General features: G+C 36.6%; 1 protein-coding gene across 1 annotated transcript in view; it reads left to right on the top strand.

Annotated features, from left to right (window-relative positions):
• Window positions 1–22,205, top strand: part of MMS22L (MMS22 like, DNA repair protein) — a 116,675-nt gene that overhangs the window by 80,500 nt on the left and 13,970 nt on the right. Inside the window, exons 15-21 of the mRNA XM_045843239.1 lie at window positions 2,482–2,675; window positions 7,074–7,224; window positions 9,054–9,205; window positions 10,027–10,169; window positions 13,631–13,790; window positions 17,689–17,858; window positions 20,734–20,945. Coding sequence (XP_045699195.1) covers window positions 2,482–2,675; window positions 7,074–7,224; window positions 9,054–9,205; window positions 10,027–10,169; window positions 13,631–13,790; window positions 17,689–17,858; window positions 20,734–20,945 — 1,182 coding nt within the window. The remainder of the gene's footprint in view (window positions 1–2,481; window positions 2,676–7,073; window positions 7,225–9,053; window positions 9,206–10,026; window positions 10,170–13,630; window positions 13,791–17,688; window positions 17,859–20,733; window positions 20,946–22,205) is intronic.

Below are 22,205 nucleotides of genomic sequence, written 5' to 3'. Positions count from 1 at the left end.
GATCTTAAACAACTTTGTTTTGTGTTACGATAACAGATTATCATTCTTATTCAGAATGATAGTGCTTTGAACATACAAGCCATTGGGCAGAAAGTACTTTCCACATTCCCAGGATATATAGCTTCTTTTCAAACCAAAATACTAAGTGGACTGCACATTTCCAAAACAAGTCTGTTTTGGGGTCAGGGTCTTATACTTAATAGGAAATTGTTTTTGCTGTGTTCGCTTTTACCTTGGAGAGTATAATTGCTAGCATTAACTTTCTCCCTAGGGGTTTGCTTTTTTCAGAGCTCTGAATCAGATCCCTGGTACCTAAAACATTTTGTTCTGGAGAGGTCAAAAATGGTTTGGCTTTCTTTGACTTTTTAAATATTGCCCTGAATGCATTTTTCTTGGGATCTCTACCTACAGTTTTTTCTAAAACAGAATTCTGGTTTTGCTCCTGGTTCTTCACAGGGGCAAAGCTACATATGGCTTTTCTACCTTCTTTCCTTCAGCTTGGTGGAATTGCTTCAACCCAAGTATGAACAGAAGAATCAGTGTTTAAAGTGTGTGTCTGAGCACACGCACAGATGTCATAGTGCATAAGAGTGTGTATTTTAGTGTGTAAGGGATAGGCTTCAGAGTCAGATTTACGTTCAGATTTCAGGGCCAGCCCTTCTTAGCTGTATGCCTTTTATGTATATTATTTTACTTTCTTGCCATCAGCTTTATCATCTATAAAGAGGATTAATGATACCTATCTCATAGAATTGTTCTGATTTTTTACTTAAAAGAATTTGTAGCACATAGAAGGTAAACAGAAATGATAGCTCTTCCTAGGGATTAGGGTTTAAATACTAAAGAAAAGCATATTTATTTATAAACAGTAGGCAAAACCCATCTTATCCAAGTACAATATGTTATTGTTACTTATTATCCTTCGAAGACAGCACTTTGAAAAGGCTATAAATGGGTTGTGCAAATGGTGGTATTATTTTACTTGGATTCTGGTGTGTTGAAATGTACTCATGAACCTTGCTATGTCGATGTACACAGTTGAGTTAGTTGCCAAATGGATTTTAGTGGTTTTATATTCATCTTGCTCAAAGCTAAAGGACCTGAAATAGTTCTCTAGCCACTAGTTCAAGTAGAAAGCATCTCAGGCTTACACAGAGAACACAGCAGATATTTGGTTAGCTTCTATGAAAACTGCTTGCTATTATATTCTTTCCCCAGGCTTTTGTACACTTTTTTTCAGTACTTGAAGTAATTTTAAATATTATTCAAGAATTTCAGAGTAAAGGGTCAGAGGGTCCAAATGTTATATAATTGATTCTTATATTTATGTATGTGTAGTTATGTGAAAAGTCTAAAATGTGGTCTTGCAACCAGTTTGATTTTTTAATGGAATTGCTTTAGTTATACGTACTAGTTAGTTCTACATTTCGTATAGTTATTTCATGTGTCCACCTCCCCTAGATAAACTGATTTAAAACATCAGGAATGTTGGAATTAATGTCCTATTTCCTTCTTTTCTCAAAGTGGAATGGAATACTACTACAATCAGGAAGTCTTCTGTAGCTCTATCGGTTATTTTTCACTGCTTTCACTTTAATTGTAGACAGAAAATCTAAGGATGGTATCTATGCATTTGTATGTACTCTCAGTTGATATGGCGGCATTATAAACAAACAGGGATAATATCATGGTTGTACATTTACTTTTAGATAATCATATAGTATTAATTGCTGGGCGTATTGCATAAATACCTTCTGTGCCAGACCACTATGAAATCTCTTAGCATTTCCTTCTCATATTCCTATAAAGGTAGACATGTCTAAATTTTCAACTGAAATAAGCAAAAAAAAAAAAAAGTGAGCAAATGATGAATCAAGATTTGAGACTATTGAATTCATGTTTAGTATTTTATGGAGAATAACTTTTTGTTTGCTGTTGTGTGCTATGTGGAAATGACTATGACTGTTTTTTGGACCAAGGAGCTAAAATTGTTTCTGTCACAGTTTTGTGTACTAGTACAAGGCCTGTGTCTTTTCTAAACAAGGAAAATGTTTTAATTTAAAATACCAGACATAAGCCGGATACACTTACTTTCCTCTTGGTACATCTGTAACCTAAAGAGAAAATGGTTTAAAAAATTGTTTCCATGTCTAGATTGTAAGTAAAAGCACTTGTCATAGTGAGCTGCAAAATGCAGACCTTCGTTCTGAAGCTGCCTGTTTCTCATTTAGATCTGACATATTAAAAAGCACATAATTAATGGTTGACATTAGTAATTAACATTAACTTTATGGTGCTTAATATGCCATCCTTCATCCATCAAACAACCAGGAATACATAATGTCTTAGCATAAAGGCTTTAATTATATAAAATGGTCCTTCAGTTTTCATATGGTATAAATGTTAAAAGCCAAAAATGTATTTAAAGAAGATTTTTGTTAGCATTTGTTGTGTATTAGCTATGTTTTTACTTCTTTTTAGGAATATGCACCAACAATTGCGTCAGGAACTTGAAAAGGAAAACGTGGACCTAGTTATGCAGTCTTCATTATCGGCTAAAGAGCGCCACCTTGCTGCAGTTGCCAGTGCACTTTGGAGATACTTCTTTTCATTTTTGAAGAGTCAGAGGATGTCACCCACAGTGCCTTTCTCGCAACTTGCAGATGCCGCTGCCGGTCAGCTTTGTAATTTGCTAATTAGTTTCTCATTTTTCAAGCTCTGTCAGTTTTTTCTTCTGTTGGTTGGTAACAAACTCTTATTTTATCACAGTATAATAAATATTTTGACAACTAGAAAGGTGAACAGAATTACATATTGTTAAATTAGGATCCTCTGGTTTGTCTATTATTTTTCTCTTAGTAAAGATAAAAGTTAAATGATTGCTAAAAATAAAAGATAATTTTCAATCTTAAAAATATTGAATGTACATAAACTTTTCTTATGCATGTAATATTTGAATAGTAAAGTACCATTTGATTTCTTCTAGTGCAACTTGTTTATTTTCAGATTGTATGTGTAGATACCTTGGTATCAGATGAAGTAACTTGTATAAAGAGCAAAAGAATATAGCAGTAATTTCATTTTAACACCAAGCAGGTGAAATCAGAGTGACATCGAATATATAGAATGTTACTGTTCTGAATTCTACTAAGTTCTATTTAGGTTGTAATTTTTACTTGGCTTGCTTATTAGCCTAATGACATGCCCTTAGGCATTAAGGGACTCTTATTCACATGACATTGCAAGCAAGTATTTGAATATATGTGCATATATGCAGTTTTCTGAGAAGAGGTTCTTATCTTTTTCAAGGGATATTTTGCCCAAAATGTGTTAACAAGTACTAGAATAGATAGAGATCAATATGGTGACTACATGTCTTTAAATGCAATTTATATGATGGTATTTAATGTATTGCAATGCTTTAAAAATTCTAAGACCTAAACCAAGGTGTTTTTTACCCTGTGTGAATGAGGACAGCTGAGCTAAATGCACCACATAAGTGACTGAATGCTACAAAGGTCCTGAATTCTGGTAGCACTCCCACAATTAAAACATAAACAATGATAGATAGAAAAATGTGACAGGACAACTGTTTTCCAACTACTGTAATGTCTATGAAAACAAATATTGATATTCAGTCAGCATGATCAAAGCAGTCATTAGTAGTGGATATGACTTATCTTTCTTCCATTCATCATCCCAGTGAACAAAAGTGCTCTCACATGGTTAGTCTTAGGTGCTGTCCTAGGTACTGAAAGGAAGTGGTATGTAAATAGAAACGAAATGTTTTGCAGGTTTGGAGTATGTTTTAATATTAAGATAGGTTAGGAGAGAAAATTTTCCTGCATTGAAGAAACAGTCAATGAGTGCTCACTTCTATGACCAGGAAGAAAAAAGGACTATAACTTTTTTGCTCACGTGTAAGCTACATGTTCTCATAGAGCTAATAGTCTAGTAGGGGCCAGAGAACAATAAATACCTAAGTAATGTATAAATTATTATATGGTATATGTGCTGTGGAGAAAAATAAAACTATAGTAAAGGGGAGGGTTGGGGAAGGCCAGAGGCAGGTTGGAATTTTAAAGGGTAGTCAGGAAGGCTGAGTCAGTACCATCTGAGTGAACCTAATGGAGGATAGAGACCCACGCTATGCAGAAGTCCTCAGACAGGAGCGTGTCCGCAGTGACTGAGGCAGTGAGGGAAGCCATAAAAGCTGTGTAGCATATGAAAGGGAGAGAGTAGTCAGAGATGTGATTGGGAGTTAACGGAAGCTGGTTTGTGCTCTGACTTGTGCACAGTTGTAAAGTCTCTCACTTCTACTCTGAGACTGGAAGCTGTTGGAAAGTTATGAGGAGATGAGTGATAGGATCCCTTTGGCTGCTTGGCTAAGAGTAGACTGTAGGAAGGCTAGGGGAGCAGCAGGGAGGCCAGTTAGGGAGTGACTGCAGTACTACAGAGATGAGCAGCTTGGGCTGGGGGGGTAGCAGCGGAGGTGGTGAGAAGTGGTCAGATTTCCAGTCCGAAGGTAGAGCTGACAGAATTTTTGAAGTGGGTGTGAAATGGTAAGCTAACTAGATAAAAAGAGAGCTTCCTATTTGCTGAGATGAGGAAGATTGTGGCAGGAGCAGATTTTGTGAAGGAAGACTAGGACTTTGATATTGGACACTACTGAAAACTATTAATGTATATAAATAGTCTTTAAAACTGTGCACTGGATGAGATCACCAATGGAGAAAATATTGTTGAAAAGAGGAGATTGAGGACAAGGCCATAGGATAGCCCATGTCCAGATTTGTAGGATAAAGAGTAACCAAGAAAGGAAACTACCAAAGGCATGCTGGTGAGGTAAGAGAACACCAAGGAAGTGTGGGGCCCTGGAAATCACATGACAGCATTTCAAGGAAGAAGAAGTCAGCAACAGCCCAGATGCTGTTAATAGGTCAATTGAGATGAGGCCTGAGAATCGGCCATTGGATTTAACAAGAAGGAGGTCACTGGTGATCTTGAGTGGTTTTGATGTAATGGTAGAGGCAAAGGCCGGGCTGAGGAGCATGCGAGATAAAACATGAGAAGAGGGATTGCAGACTGCATATGTAGATAAATCTTTTTGAGTAGCACTGTTTGTGAGTAGAAAAATGGGGATAATAGCTCAAGGGGGGAGTGGAATCAGAGATTTTTTAATAACGTGGGAGAAATTTCAGCATATTTATAATTCCGACAGGGATGTTCTGGAGTGAGGGAAAATTGATGATGCAAGAGTGTCACGTGTTTTTCAGTGCCCAGGAGAAACAGGACCCCCTAGAGTCCTTGGCCTCAGGTCACTGGTAACAACGGGAGAGAAGGCAGAGTAAATGGGCCCTGGTGGAGGCAGCTGGGTAGATGGGGTGGGAGCTTGTGGCAGTTCTCTCCTAAAGTTACTCAGTTTTCTGTGAAGTAGTAACTAAGGGTATTTGCTGGAAGTGAGGATGGGGAGGAGGTGCTGGCTGATGACAGAGAGTAGAGAAGGTTTGCAATTGTCTTCCAGGAGAAAAAAACTGAATGGACTGGAGAAATGTAGGAATGTGAGCCAGCTCTAAGGGCCACTTAAAGTTTGTAGTCATAAATTTACAGTGAGATTAGTCACCATGGTTGCTCACCAGCCGTTTGCACGGGTGTGGATACATTTAGGGAGAAAAGCAAGTGTTGGAATTAAACAGATGGTGTTTTTTCCCAGACAAGTACAACCAGTCAAGTGAAAAGCAAGGGAGTTGGTGTTAAACACAAATGAGTGTAATGGAGGGCCATGCAATCAAGCAGCCTACAAAGGGAAAGGAAAGCACAAAGGCAGTGAGGGGCAGGAAGAAGTTTGTAGGAAAATTGTAGGTTCTGGTGAAATCAAAGAATTGTTGGAGTTGGGGACCTGTAAGAGGACCGTTGGAAAGCTATTTGGTGCCAGAAAGTGGTCTTCAAAGTTGAAATTACGGAGGGAGTGTACTTACTGTTAATGCCAAGGTCTTGGTATCACTGTAGGAGTGAAGAGTTGAAGTAGAGTGGAAGATAGATTCATTAGAGGACAAGATTTCAAGAAACTCAAAGGCCAGGATATTGGGAGAAAACTCATCAAGGCTTATGACGAATGCTGACAGAGTATGTGAGTGAGCTACAATTTTGGGGGAATGTGAGTGGATGGACTAGGAAGCAGTAGATGAATGGAACAAGGAAAGTGAGTGGATTGTATGATCTGATGACATGAGAACCAAGTCCAGAGGGTTTTGGAAGAAGGAAGGAGAATGGTCTAGAAGTAGCAATGTGAAGCAAGGAGTAAACTCACCCTGTCTGTAGGAAAAGTTGTAAGAGAGATGTGGGAGAATAAATAGCCATCATTTGAGAGAGCTGCATGGAGGCAGTGCTTAATAAGGAATTTATTGACAAACATAAATTAATATAGTACAAATTAAGTTGGGGAATTCCCAGGAAATCACAAAACAAAGTATATTTGTTTAACATGGCTAACTAAAGGATTCTCATTCCTAGGCTTAGTGGGTTCTGAAGGAAGTGGAGTGTCATAGAGACCACTGTTTAAGAGAAGAGAATGTGCAGCATCTAAAATAAGGGTGAACTCTTCCTCTGTGGCAGGTGGCAAATAAATTAGCCTGATTGGAGGAGAGCAGATGCCAGAAATAGTTTTTAGAATGGGCTTGTGAGGGAGGAAGTTGCATTAGAAACAGGTTTGGAATTTGCAGTTTGAGGAAGCCGACAGAGATGCCTATCAGTACTGCTGAGGGAAATCGTCCTGGGCCCGTCCTGGGCTGGTCCTGGGAGATCACCATGGTTGCACAGCAGTTGCTTTAACATGAATTTAGTTTAGCTTTAGTTTTTCTCTGTTTCTAAATGTGACATTTTATTATGTAGGGCTCATTTTTTAATCACTATTGATGCAATTTTGGAAGGAGAAAGTTTGTAACAATTTTTCACCCTAAGTTTTTTACCATTGAAAACTTATGTAATTATATCAATCACTATTGATATAATTTTGGGAGTGGAAAAAGTTTTTAACAGTTTTTCATCATAAGTTTTTCTCCTTGTAAATCTAGATTTTACTTTGCTAGCAGTGGACATGCCCAGCACAGCCCTATCAGAGCTTCAGCCGCGGCCGGCGGAAACCATGATACAGCTTTTTGGGTGGGATGACATCACCTGTCCCCAAGTCGTAGCAAGGTATTTAAGTCATCTTCTCCAAAATAGGTAAGTGATTTTATTTCAGGTGTGCACATTAATGTAAACCATGATAGATCAGTATACTAGGAAAGGAAAAATTTTTACAAATAGAAACTGATCTTGACTACATACACTCTGATTTTGGCAGTTTCTAGCTTTTAGATTTATCAGCATTTGACAGCAGTAGTAGGAAAACCAACTTAAGTTTCATGGCCTGCTATTTTTAAAAAAATATTTCTACTTAAGCCCTTTTTTAAAACTACTTTTGTAGAACTGTCTTATCGCCGTCCTGAAATGACCTTTCTACACTCACCATTGTGAAAGAAATTATACATTAATAGTGCTGAATGTATAATACACTGGTATGTTATTAAAGTTTTAGATTTAATGATAGCTTTATTTTGACAGCTAGATTTTCAAACATTGGACTCTCAACTTGGGCAGTCATTAATCGGACACTTACCACCCCTAACGGTTTCCTTATCTATAAGCACCGCCTGCCACATTACCTGAGAGATCTCAGGAACCACAGTGGGGGAAAATGTACGATAAATAAAGTTAAAATAGAAATAGTATTATCAGGAAGGATTGAATAAGAATATTAAGATGGGTGAAAAGAATAAATATACCCATCTAAGAGGCCATTGTAGTCAGTGCTGAGGTGTTCTCATGAGGAAGTTCATCAGACAGAGTCATGAGGCCATTTCTCATTGGCTTTCAGTTGCAAAGCAAGGAAGTTCAGCTTCAGTTGGATTACTTTTAGGATCCTTGTATCTCGAGAATTCTGTAATAACAACAAAAATTTATTTATTAAATACTTTTGCTGAAATTATTTTAGTTTTGAAATAAGATTAGCATATCGGTAAAAGTTGAAAAAACTGAAATGCAAAGATAGATGTTAAATACTTTGGGGAAGGTTATATAGGTAGATAATAAATGACCAACCTGAGTTCTTCTATATTGCATATTCTTTTTATGACAACTTGTGTTCAAAGTATTTTAAAGCAGTGTTTCTAGAATTATGATTTACATGTATTTTTAAAATGTCTGACTTTACATAACAGTTTATAGTTAGCTTAAGCTCACTCTCATTCTTTCTATACCTACTTATACAATGATTAGAAATCAAGTTAGCCAGGCCTTGGGCTTTATAGAAATATATATGTATATTTTTTTAAATTTCTGTCAGATCTTATTTTGGAATTCTATAGTAGTGACTGCCTGTGTGGTAGGGAGGCAGGAAGGAAGGGATGGGATTGATCAGTACACCCACACAGAAACACGTCTTGTTTTTAACTTTTTTTTTACGTCTGTGGTCATGAACGCTTCTCTGTTTACTCTAAAGGCTGCTGTTTTTGAGTCTACTTTGCATTTCCTTCATTGTTATCACACTGAGCTAGTTATAAGCCCCTTCCTTTCTTTTCCCCCTTTTAACCTTATTCTTCCTTACATCTTTCCCTTGGCATAAACCTGACACATATGCCATTGGCAGAAAAAAAAAATTAAAAGTTAGAATACTACAAATGAAAACAAGAGTACAAGGTGGGGCAACAGTAGATGTACAGTTGTATGTGAAACAGTTTATTATTCATTTAATTATGGTATTATTCTCCATATGAACAAATGTAAACCTACTTTTGTTCCATCCTGTATTTAGCTAAAATATCCTTATGGTGTGTCTCTGTAGTGTTCATTTTCAGCATTGCATGTCTGCCTTAGTTGTGTTTGTCTATAAAATAAGGAAGACCAAAAAGTGGGGAATGTTAGAATGTTTTTCTTTATTTCTAAATATCTATATTCAGGGAACTTGTTGGATTTTATTTTTGTTTTTAATATCTATTGACTTATTTTTACAGCATGTTATGTGAAGCACTTTCTTATTCAGGCTGTGTATCTTTTCAAGCCTTAACTATAAGATCATGGATTCGTTGCATTTTGCAAATGTATATAAAAAACCTCAGTTTACCTGATGATTTATTCATTGAAATAAATCCTGAACAGGCAGTTGGTAAGTATCATGGGTGTTTTGCTTTTTAAATAGCTAAATATGTTTAAAAGTTCCCTTTTTTGTTGCATAAATTAAAAGAAAAGATAAAAAATATATTTGTAATTAGCTATATACACAGGAATTCATTTCCTTTTGTAGTCTATTTCTTTTTCTTGATGTTTTCCTGTTTCTATAATAATAAATTCCTCTCATTTAAAGATAAAAGACCTTGTTTCCTTCAAAGTCAGAAAAAAAACTTGCTCTCAAATGACAACCATCTTTTTACCTTGAAGAAACTGATCACAAAAAAAGTGGAAATATGAAGTAAATAACCAGATATCACACTATGAAAGCCAGAAAAGAAAAATACCCAATTATGAATAATTCTCTCCCTTTTTATTAGATATTTTGCCTTTCTTTTGCCTTCCCATTAGTCACCGAGTGATACGTGTACTTTTTAATATCCTCATACAGTTCTGGGTGCCTACAGGGCACACCTTTTCCACAGGCAGCTCCTTATGGCCATTCACAAACTGCACACCGGCTGGACTGGACAATGCTCCTTTGATGTGTTAGTACATCAGTTAGCTTTATAGGAGTAACCAGGAGTAGTGTCTGGAGCAGTGTTGTTCTAACAAGTACATGCTTGTTTTTAAATAGAATCTTTCCTTAGTGAGAGAAACTTAATTCAAAGTTTATAATTATGTGGAAATTTTAATTTTAAAGGAAAGCAAGTCATAAATGAAGAATGCTACATTTCCTGCTCTCATTCATATGTCTATATATAAAATACAAGTTTATATAATAAACATTACATGAATATTGTTATTTTATTTTAACAGAAAAAGAGTACATGGAACAGTTGGCCGAACTGACCAGGTTGCTGTTTAAACTCTCGGAAATAAAGAGTATCTTTTCAAAGGCTCAAGTTGAATATTTACCCATCCCAGAGGACCCTAAAAAAGCACTTGTTCAATTTCTTGAGGTATTTTTCATTTATTAGTATAATTGTACAGATCCATCATAATCATATTTAAAAACTTAAAATGTTCCGGATGTTTTTCTATGAAAGGAGTTCTTTTAAATTGAATCATATTATTGGGTGCCTGCTACTATGAATTTCTGGAAGAATAAGAATGTGAATTGAAGGTATAGTACAATTCACTCCTAAAGACAGAAGAATTATTTTTAATGAAAAGTAAGTGTAAAAAATGCTACATAAAAGCCTTACATTAAAGCTGACGTAAATGGTAGGAATATCTTGTTGAAATAGCCAGATAACAATATTATTCAGGTACTTGGGAACTAAATTTTCTTGTGTATGGTCCATAATACTTCCACCTTAATGTTTATGATCCCATAGTAAACGAGTGTAAGTTTTACAGTAAAAATTTAATCTCTTCAGCATAAACATCAACTACTTCATATGATAGTGTGATTAGAACTTTAAAATGCAATCCGTTTGTTTGTTTGGTCCCCATCATAAATAGTTTTGTCACAGGAGGACCTCAGTTCTTGTTGCCAATGCAGTCAAGAATTATAGGTCAGTGAGCCTATTAGCGTGCAAGCAAAGTTTATTAATGCTAAATTCTAATAGGAAAGCAAAAGCGAGAGTGGCCAGAGGCCCGCTGGCTAAGGGTCCCCTGTGTGGCAAGAGAGCAAGTCCTTTGTTCTGAGGACTAATATAGTTGGTGGAGTGGGGGTGAAGAAGTTACACAATGATTGATGGGTAAACGTGGTGCCAGCTTTCCAGGAGAAACGTGACTACCCAAATGAAGGTCTGCATGGGAGTCTGTTAGCCCAAATCCTTATCTTGCTCCAGACTCAATTTGTTCATTTTGCATACGTGACCAGGGGCAGGCAGTTAACCAAAGTTGTTTTATGCGTTCTTCTTTGAGCACTGTAGACCCTTCCCCTTCTTCCTCCAGGCCTTGGGATGAATATATAGTCTCAAGTTTTTCCTTTTCCCAGCTAGTGGAGGTGACACACACAGACTTCCAAGGGCTCCCCCAAATCCCCCATCCTGCCCCACCCCACACTATCATAGTTTACTTGTGTTTTTGGAATACCTGACAGCCTTAACAAACCGGGCTCAGGATTGCTGGGTTAGCAAATGAGCTTTAACTTTTAGCCTCCTGTTTTAAGTTCTTTGTTAGATTGCAGTGGTCAGGGCCCCTGCCTTTATTTCCTCTCTGGCCACTCATTCTACTGTTAACAGTCCCATTCAAGATTTTCAATTATTGATATTGTAGGAACTTATTTTATGTGGTAGTCTTTGCTTTACAGCCTAGTTGAGGTTATTAATGTGTTTGGATTTGCGTTTTTCTAAGCTATTCACAGTAAAAGTCGGTTTATTTTCCCACAGAGTGGTTGGTATTAACTGCAGTGAAAATAATTATAACCTATACGCTCTTTTCATAAATGTGAAACCTTCCATTGGTTTCCATTCAGTTAAAGTACAGGGGTACAATTACAGTTGTTATATAAGTCCTATAAATATTTAGGAATAGTACATGCAGATATAAAATACACATTTTTGTTGAGTCTTTTATTTAGTTCTTGATTGGCTCTCAACCTGTAATTAATTGAACACCTATGCTATGAACTGTCCTGGACCAGAAAAGGAGGTAGAAGCATGAATTCCACTGATCATTTTGTTTTTGTCGTTGTTTTATTTTTGTTTTATTTTTTTATTGTTGTTCAAGTACAGTCGTCTTAATTTTCTTTCCACCATTCCCCCTGCCCCCCGATCCCCGCCTCCTACCCTCTATCCTACCTTCCTTTGACCTTGTTCATGGGTCCTTTATACATGTTCCTTGATGACCCTCCCCCTTTTTCCCAGTTATCCCTTTTGACCTCCCCTCTGGTCACTGTCAGTTTGTTCTTTATTTCAGTGTCTCTGGTTATATTTTGCTTGCTTGTTTTGTTGATTATGTTTCACTTATAGGTGAGATCATATGGTATTTCTCTTTCACCACCTGGCTTATTTCACTTAGCATAATGCTCTGAAAAGTTCTTTTCATTTAATCCAGACCATATTAATTATTCTTTCATCAACCAGTAAATAATAGTTGTGTACTAAATGCTAGGGAGTTTTATGCTAGAATTTCTTAGGAATTTGAAAAATAAAAAGGAGTAGTCCTTGATCTTAAAGAACTCTTACTTGTCTGAGAATACAGAATATACACAAAGGTTAAAAATAATGTAAGACAGTACATGCTAAGTGCCAATTAGTTGATAGATCAATCAGTAGATTAAGAACTCAGAGAATCTTGGTATAAGAAGTTTGAATTTTACCCTGTGAACAGTGTGAAGACCTTATAAATTTTAAGTAAGTCTGATTTGATTAAGTGACTTTTCAGGAAAGTTAACAACAATAGAACCGATTAAAGGAGCATCTGAAAGCTCTTTGACTGTCACCATCTGTCCCTCCAGCTCTGTGAGGGACATCATCATGACCTTTTCCTTCCTTTTCTCCAAGTGCAACGTCCTCCCAGGGTCTCACTTCATTCCCTGTCCCCCTGAACTATATACCCTTCGGGGCCTCACTTCATCTGCCCTACCAGCACCCTCACAGTCTTCTTTCCTCGTTCCTTCGGTCAGGACTGCAAGCCCTCAGCCTTGGTTTGATGCAACCGCTTCCTTTCTGTTCTTTGTCTTACCTGCTGAGAACTGCAGTACAAAAATCACGTGACTTATATATATTGGCACAATTGTGTCCAATATATAGGTCATTGAAATCTACCGTAAATTCCCGATAATGGCTTGAAAACTTCAGTACTCTTCTAAAACCTTCTAACCCGCCTGTAGCCAGCCTTCTCTTGATTCTTTGTGCGACTTCTTACCTCTTGCTTGTTTTCACCCTTCCTCAACTTATTCTTTCATTTATTTCCCTTCCTCTTCTTTCCTCTTCCCTGTTCTCCTTACTGCCTCATCTACATTCCACTCCACCTCCTCTTAGTTTTCTGTCCCTAATCTTTGTGCCTCGTCTTATTTCCTTCTGAGAAAGCTGCGCTGGCATCTAATGGCTCATAAAGACAATTCTGGGGGGAAAATCACTTCATATCTCAAACCTTGAACTTTATAGAAGTCTTAATGTAGGAATTTGGGGATTTTGAATTCCCAATTTTATACCAGGATGTTTAGAAGTCTCCATGTGGTTTGGTTATAAGATTCTTTTACTTCTTTTTACTAATATTTTGCTGAGTCAGATCTTATATGAATAATTATTGATGAATTGTTTTTATAATTCTTATTTAACCTGTATTTTAATTATAAAAAAAGATGATTCTTTTTTGTTGCATTTTAGTTGCTGTGACTGTTTATTGGAAAGTTAAGGATGAAGGCAGAAATGTAAAGTGTGTGTGTGTGTAGAAAGAAATTATCTTTATTTTCAAAGTCTGTATAAAACTTGGAAACCTAAATCATGTTTTTCCTTATTTATAGGCTGTTGGTAAAACTTACGAGAATCTGCAGGAACTTTCTGATAAATCTGCCATGGTTACAAAGTCCTTAGAATACCTTGGAGAAATATTAAAGTATATAAAACCTTATTTGGGGAAAAATGTTTCCAGTGCGGGGCTGCAGCTGACGTATAGGATGATGGGTACGTATTCCTGACATTGTTAAAACTTGGTGAGGCTGAGTCTGCAGTCTCATGATGGGTGGGAATGTAGTAATACACCAGCAGAAGCACTGTTCTCCAGACAGTCATAAGAATAATCTGAAAGACAATGATTTAGCTTAAAAATAATTCATGTTGGCTTTCAGGTGTATCTCTGTCTCGCCCCACCTCCCTTCAGAACCTCTCTTGTTGTGCTTGTGGTAATAGTAAAATTAACTATGATCCTTATAGAAAATATGCCAACATCAGTTTGCTATCAGTAGTCTACTGTGAATCACTCACATTGTGAATACTTGGATAGTTAAAAATGGACATTCCTTTTAATGCTTATCTGTGTTTTGTTAGAATCTGAAATGTCAGAAAACCACGGCTTCTTTCTGTTTTTATAGTTTGCTGTATATGGAGGAGGTCAGGAGAGAATTTATTACAGCACTAAAGATATTTATGCTTCACATTTTGTTTCTCACAATACTCTATTTTCTTCCAAAAAGAAACCTTTTTCTGTGCCTGTTCTGTAACAGCAGAGTTCATCTTTAGGAAGTCACTAATTTGAATACCTTTATTCACTAAAATCATCTTGCTAACCAAAAATAGGAACTGGATAAAGGGAAAGGAGATGGGGTTCCTTAGAAGTTTTTATACAGAATTTAAGGTTTTTAAAAAATTTCTCTATGACCAAAATCTTAAATCTCTTTCCTTTGATCATATAAACATATGCGTAAACCTGACTTGGGCTGTCTGAGACCTTTTATCTTTGTCGTCAAAGATGAAGGAGAATTTGAAAATGTGTAGATGTGGATGATTCAGAATGTAGTGAAAGCTGTAGTGGCAATTCAGTCTTAATTTCAGAGAAAAATATTAGTGACAATTTATCATAAATTTACCACAGAGAAATGTAGATAAATAAGTATTTCAATATTGACACTTAAAATTTATAAGTCTGCTAAGCTCAGTGTATGATTCCAGGGTATGTCTTTACAGAATATATGATAGTCTTATCAGGAACTACAAAATCAGTTTTGGATTGGTGATAGATATGTGGACCCACGGCAAAAGTCTCCTTATGAAGAACTGAGGGCCCTGTTTGTTTTGTTACATGAGTGATTTTTATTTATTGGCAAGTAGACCTGTATTCTTTCCTTTTGTCTGTATCTCAGAGGCTGGGAATATAGTATACTGCTACAGTGTCGGCCATTTAATTTGTCAGATGTTTGGAACAGATAACTTACTGTCTTCTACACATAAAGTGTTTAGAACAAAATGGAGAAAGAGCAAGTATAAACTTGAGAGTTCAAACCTGTTTGAAGCATGCAGGGTTGGGATATCATATCCCCTTGAAAGAAAGAGAGTTCCTCACTGGGCATCCACTACTGTTCACTTGCAAGGTGCAAAATTTGATGAAATCACACTTCAGATTAAGGCATCTGAGAAAGCAGGATAGAGCTGTCAGTGATTTCTTCCACTTTCTTCCTCTTTGTATCTCTCTTCTTCTTTTTTTTGTTTTGTTTTGCTCATTCATTATATTTTTTACATTTCTGTTTGCATGCCTTTCCTTTTGATCATCCTTCTCTAGCTGTGGTCAATTCTTCCCCTTTGGACTTTGTAACTGAAATTCTACCCTTGACCCTTTGGTGCCCTGGACGGGTGTCCCACCTTTCCTGCACTCCCCGTGGACTTGATCTCCCTGCTTGTGTTTCATCTGTCCTTCTCTTTCGACGTTTTTCATAGCTTGCCATTTATTATAATTATTTGTGTACTTAGCACACCCTTACTAAATTTTAAACTTACTCATAGTGTCGGCTCATTTTTTTAACTTTTTATTCCCATCATCATGTTGTATTTTGAACAATAAGGACATTTTCTCTCTCTCTGTCTCCTCTGTATGTGTGTGAGTATGTATGTGTCAGGCAGTGGATTGGGAACTGGGGACCCATCCATTGAAGAGCTTCTCCAATGTAGGGGATGACATATTTCTGGAACTCAGTAATTTTATGAACCTAGCTAATAGTATGTAGTGTATTTTCTAGTGTTCCTAAATGAGCAAAGTTATTTTCTAGCTATAAATACCTTGTAAAAATATATTTTATAATGATCCCATTTCACTTTTTTAAAGGCATAATACATGCATACAGAAGAAAATAAGAAAGTGCATAAAAGCTCTTATAGTGCAGCTCTCTTTCAATTGTGGGAGCGTGTTCCCCAGAACCTTTCTATATTTTCAGCTTCATCAGTAAATAAGTAGTATTTTTATAGCCACAAAAATGACTTGTTCTTTTTTTACAAAGCCATGCTATGTATTTATACTTTCCTCAAGTTCTTTTACTGCAGAAATTTTTTTCTCTACATTTTTAGTACCACAAACACTGAAATGTACTTTTCTGAAACTTAAAAAAAAAGTAGGAATCTGTTATAGCAGTCAAACAAATGTATCACCTCTGTCTTCCATGAACTCATAAAACTTAAGATCTTAAGCAGAGCATTTTAACCATGGCAGAAGATGAAATACAAGGGTCGATGATGCATTTTCGGTTGGAAGGTCCTTGCTCTGTATAAGTTAATACCTGGGTGACACCTTAGAGTGATATGAATCATCTGAAGTGTTGGTGATGATGGCAGTTCCTCTTATGGGTATATTAATGTTCGTTAGAATATGAGTTCTTCTTACATTGCTGTCACTCTCAAGTTTTCCACCTATTGGAAAAATGAGGAGCAAGCCAGCATTATTTAAAATATGGCTAAGTGAGCATTGTGTTTCTTTATGATTGATTATTGTATTTCCTTTTACAACAGAAGATTAATGTTGCTGTTTGTTGTTCTTAGAAGTGATTATTGGTTAGGTTTTTTTTTTTACGTCATTATACTCTGCTATAAGCATATTTTTGTGTTCCTTCAGAACTTGAATTTGAAACTTTTTTATAAAAATGACTTTGAATTTTATCACCTCTTTTGCTTTCTAAGATAAGATAAAATATAACAGTTTATCCACTACATTTACCACTCTGCTCTTTGGGCAAGCACTTAATGCTCTCCTTTTAAATTTGTGTCGTCCTTCCCCTGCCAGTAAAGGAGACCTCAGTGGCAGTAATACACTCTAATGGGAATTATAAATCTGCTTTTAATTATTAAACAAAGGGTGCTCATTTGTTAAGCTTTACTATCCTCAAATGTAGTGATCGACTGGCTCCCATCATGGAGTAAAGACATCTGTTTCCCTTTCAGAATTAAAATTTAAACTTACTACTTGTTTATATTAAACAATTGAAAGTTATAGAAACTAAAGTTCAAGGGGGTTAAGTGGTTGCTTCAAGGGTGTTACAACTTATCCTTTTTTCCTATTTTAACAATTTAATTTAGTAATATCTCTCCTTGTTGCAAACTGGGTTGAGACAGCATATAAAATTGTATGTAAGATAAAAATTAAAAGAAGGATATCAAAAAATGTGGAGTAGCATGATGAAGCCCAGTGAAAAGTGTACACATAAAAACATAGCATGTGATTTTACTGTGTTCTTAAAGTTAGATTCTATTTGCCTCTGAGTTTCCTAGAAGCCAAAAGAAAGAGAGATCTTATTAATTGCAACACTCAACTTATGTATACACATAATGTGTAACCAAATCACATTGTACTTAGGAATGTGTATGTTTTAAATATCAGCCACTCAGGAAGTGTATGTTTTTCTTGGCCCAGAATTCTGAGAGAAATTTGTCTTTTTAGTGAAATACATCACTTGACAAGGTTTTTTGATTCATAAAACATGTTCCTTCCTAGTGCCTACTTTAACTTGTTCCTATGTGCTTTAATTATAAATTTTTTAGTAGAATGACAAAATTTTCTACTTAAAAGATAATCGTAACTGCTGTGACTTCTTTTCTCTGTTAGGAATCCTTGTTAAATCCTGGGCACAGATCTTTGCCACCTCTAAAGCCCAGAAGTTGCTGTTCCGGATCATAGATTGTTTACTGCTGCCCCATGCGGTATTGCAGCGAGAGACGGAGCTGCCTACGCCGAGGCTGGCTGCAATTCAGAGGAACCTTCCTTTGTATCTCCAGGTATAGTACGTGTGGCTACTTAAAAGTTAAAAATAATTTTTTTTGAAACGTTGCCTTAAAACAGGTCACTAACTACAGATTTAAAAACCATGCATTGTCATCTCAGTGTATGTGGTACATGTGGTACTTCCATTTAGCATGTTTTTAAGTCCTCTTATGGCTCTGAAAACAAAGGTGGAAAAGACAAAGTCTATACCCTCAAGAAGTTGGAAGCTGATAGAGGAGGCTGACTAGCATAGACACTTAGAGCAATGTGCTCAGTATATTTCTTAGGGCCTCATCTGTCTGTCGCCCAGACTGGGATGAGGAGATGTGAGAGAGGACACTGTTCAGGACACTATGTGTCAAAGAGCAGAGTGGGTAGGAGTTGAAGTTCTGTTCCTGTCAGAGGGAATGGCACGCGAAGGGCATGATTTTTGTAAGAAATATGACCTACTGGGGGGAAAAGCAATTCAGTTGTGGCTGGAGATTCATACAGGAGGAGACACATCCCCAGGGGCTTTGCATGCTATGCAGTTCGGACTGGTTCTTTTCCATGGGGACTCCTGATGGACTTTGAGTGGGGAGGTGGGAGTGACACATACTTACACTTTAGAGAGGTGATTCTGGTGACAGTAGCCAACATAGTGGGTGTGGAGCTCAGACTGGAGACTTGGAAGGCAGTAACTAGTTCATTATCTGAAGGTTTTGAACTAAGGCAGTGGGTGTAGAGCTCACAGTAAACTTCAGAAACATTTAGGAGCTCCAGGCAGAAAGACTTGCTGAGTGTTGCGGAGCAACAGAAAAAAACAATACTTTTTAGATTCCAGGGTGGCTGCTTATGTAGGTAGTAGTGCTACTAACTGAAATGAGATATTCTGGACATGAAGGGATGAAGGTAAGAATTTCTAAACAGCTGTAGTTTGAGGTGCTGGGAATATCTAGCTAATGATGTTCATTAGGCACTTGGAAACATCGATCTGCCATTTAGGAGAAAGGAGGTGTACTTTTTTATTCATTAGTATCTGATAATAAAGATAAGTGCTCCTTATTTAGGCTCCAGCAAGGGAAGCTGAGGAAGAAGGGGACGTGGACTTCAATTAGGTAATAAGCAGTCTCTTCCACAGATGGTTTTTTTAAACAGATTTTTACAATTTCTAATTCATTTGAAGTTGGTTCTTTACTTTTGTATTCATAGTAGCATTTAAAGCAAGTTGAAAAAGCACTGGGGACTCCCGAGGGGGCTGGGTGCGGGGGAGTTGGGGGCAGCAGGGGGTCTTCCAGTGCCTGCTCCGGGGCCCTCCTAAACCAGATGTGTACATTTAATAAGAAGTCATATAAGTTTCTAGAATTGTAAATTGAAAAATTTGGCGAATTATCCATTTGACAGAATTGACTTGGCGCTATATCTTTAATTTCTTAAAGGTACCAGCTCTCCTCTTCTGAATTTTCAAAATGTATCCATTTATTGCTTCATCTTCTGATTTAATGCCTTTTCCTTAAACAAAGCACTAAAGAAAGGAGGTAGTGCGTGTTCATTATTTTTAATTGTTTGTTTAATTGCTAGTGTTTTAACAGCACTACGCTAATTTCTATTACAAATAACCTTTCAAAATTTCTTATTGGGCAAATATTTATAGCTAAAATGTAGGCATAAACATTTCTAGGGGGAGGAGAGAGAATGAGGGAATGGTACAGAGAATAAGGAGCATAATTGGTAGGTACAAAATTGACAGGGGGAGGTTTAGAATAGTATAGGGAAGGGAGAAGCCAAGGAACTTATATGTATGACTCATGGACATGAACTACAGGGGGTATTACTAGAGGGAGGGAGGGGTAAAGGGGAGACAAAAATGGGTCAGCTCTAATAGCATAATCAATAAAATAAACCAAAAATAATTGAATGTATATATTTCCCATTCAAATCAATAGACAACTTTAAAATAAAAAGACAAAATGTAGATATGAACATTTCTAATTCTTTCTCTGGGAAAACACATTATGAAGGACAAAGCACCAAATTATAAGGGAACGGAACGTTTAGATCGTAATTTGTTGTAGTGTTGGTGATTACAGTTAGTAATAAGTAATATTGGCAGGAAAAATTTCTGTTTCTTGTGGTTTTGGTTTGTTTGTAGCTGTCAAATACTGGATTCCACATGGAAGTATGTTGTTAATGTCTGTGCAAAGGGCAGGGATTAAATCAACAGATGCGCAACACGACATTGTGAGTTCAGTGTGACCTTGATCAAGCTCCTAACTCTCCTAAACCGCAGTGTCCTCACTTGTAAAATTGGAGCTATGGTAACACTAACTCGGTGGTTTTTTGATTGATTTAAATGAAATAGTGTATATAAACTACGTGACACAGTGCCTGACAAATGAAAACCTTAAAAATAGTCATTATTCTGAGTCATAATCTGCATTTTTCTCCCTTTGTTAATTAAGAAAAAATATCACCTTTCTTAACATGGAATATTGTTAGCATAAGTTTTGTCTCAGATAAATGATCAGTGCCCTACATTTAAAAGAACTGACCTAAAATATATTTTATACTTTGGAATTCCACATACATATGGAGTCGATGAGTGTGGTGATCAAGGTTTCTGAGGATGAGAGAAGAAAGAAGCTTCCTCTATCTTCCTGCACGTTCCCCTGCTTCCTTCAGGTGTGCCCCAGAGACAAGTCTGTTTGGGGGACAACATGACATAGGTGTCACCAAGCTCAGCAACTCCCTGAACTTCATATAAACATTATTGATAGCAGGTGGTGTTTTTGTTGATTATGATAAGTTACAAAGTCTGCCATGAATATAAATGCGGGGAACTAAATTAGTAAGTTCCTATTTCGTTAACTCTACCTTTTAATATTATTTGTTTTTTTTTTCTTCCTGTAGGGCATGTGTAACGTGTGTTGTCAGTCTCAAAATGCAAACGCCTATTTGAATCAATTGCTGGGGAATGTCACTGAGCAGTATATCAGGCGGTTTCTTCCAGCGCCACCGCACGTTCTAGATCTTGGGCAGCATCCGGTTTTATTGGCATTGAGAAACTCGGGCAATGGTGCACCGATGTCACCTCTAAGGAAATGCATTGTACAAGTCATAAGGTGCCTCTGAATATTAAAAATAAGTGGTATTTACAATATATTAATCTATTAAAAAGTAACAAAGTGTTTCAAAAGTATTGGTCTTCCTTAGAATACCAGTAGTTTAGACTTTTTTTCTGAACATCATTATCTAAGATGTTACTAAAATGACTTTTGTTCAAGGCAGCCTAAGACAGTGCTTTTTTAAATTGCTCGTTTTCTCTACACATCAGTTATTTTTCTTACATATGTTTTAAAGGTGTGTGTATATATATTTTAGCTTTTTATCAGATGAACAGTAACTTTTATACTGTACATGATACAATAATTATATTTTATGAAAGATAATAAGTGAAAATATCACTAATATGAAAAAGGAAGTGATATGAAGTACTATTTTGTTAGTCTATTCTCTGTCTTAACTCAGTTTTATTATTAGGCAGACAAATAAAGAAACTTTCTGAGGTTTTGTACTAAACCCAAAGCCTTTTAGCTGCAACATTAGAATATTCAATATAGAAATTATCTTTTCTTTGCCTTCAAAGAGTATTTACCTTCATGTGAAATCAAATTTTAAACTTTAAGACGCTATGGTACTATATATCCTTATCCAGTGTTTTTTGTTTGTGTGTTTTTTCCTGTTTCTAATGACCTGATATCATCCATCCACTCTTTACAGAACTGAGTGTCTAAACTCTTTCTTCCTCCAACCATTCCTGTGTTCCTAGTGTTCTATTACCCAGGTTTGGGAGCTTTATGGTTTTGTTCCCTCCCCTTTGCCATCCTTCCCTTCTTTTCACATCTCTCTTTCCTTATCACATTATACCTAGGCTATTGCTCGATTTTCCTAACCCCTCCCACTATCTCATCTTTTCTTCTAGTCCAGCCTAAGTAATTCTGCCAGATTACTTTTCTTGAAATACTGTTCCATTATGACACTCTCCTGTCCCCACACCTCCTCCTTTTTGCCTGGAATTGACTCTGTATACAAACATAATGAGACTGATTTCGTTGTTGCCCCTCCAAAATGCTTTATAGTTCCCTACATTAAAAGACCATCCATCTGGACAAAAGTCCACCTAGACGTTCTAAGACCTCATGTTTCCATGTACCACGACACTTCTTTCCTTCTGAAGTCATGTGCTCTGGATGATTCATTTCACAGAATTCTAATATTTTTGCCTTACTTGTATCTGAATTCCCACCAAGATGGTAGCATTCTACCACCATGTTTGAGACATTGTTTAAGTAATTTTAGTACAAACCAAATGACAAGTGCTG

Source organism: Phyllostomus hastatus, unplaced genomic scaffold (genome assembly GCF_019186645.2).
Source record: "Phyllostomus hastatus isolate PE091 unplaced genomic scaffold, TTU_PhHast_1.1 phas_contig_40, whole genome shotgun sequence".
Lineage (NCBI taxonomy): Eukaryota > Metazoa > Chordata > Mammalia > Chiroptera > Phyllostomidae > Phyllostomus > Phyllostomus hastatus.
This window is presented reverse-complemented; position numbering and strand designations above follow the sequence as displayed.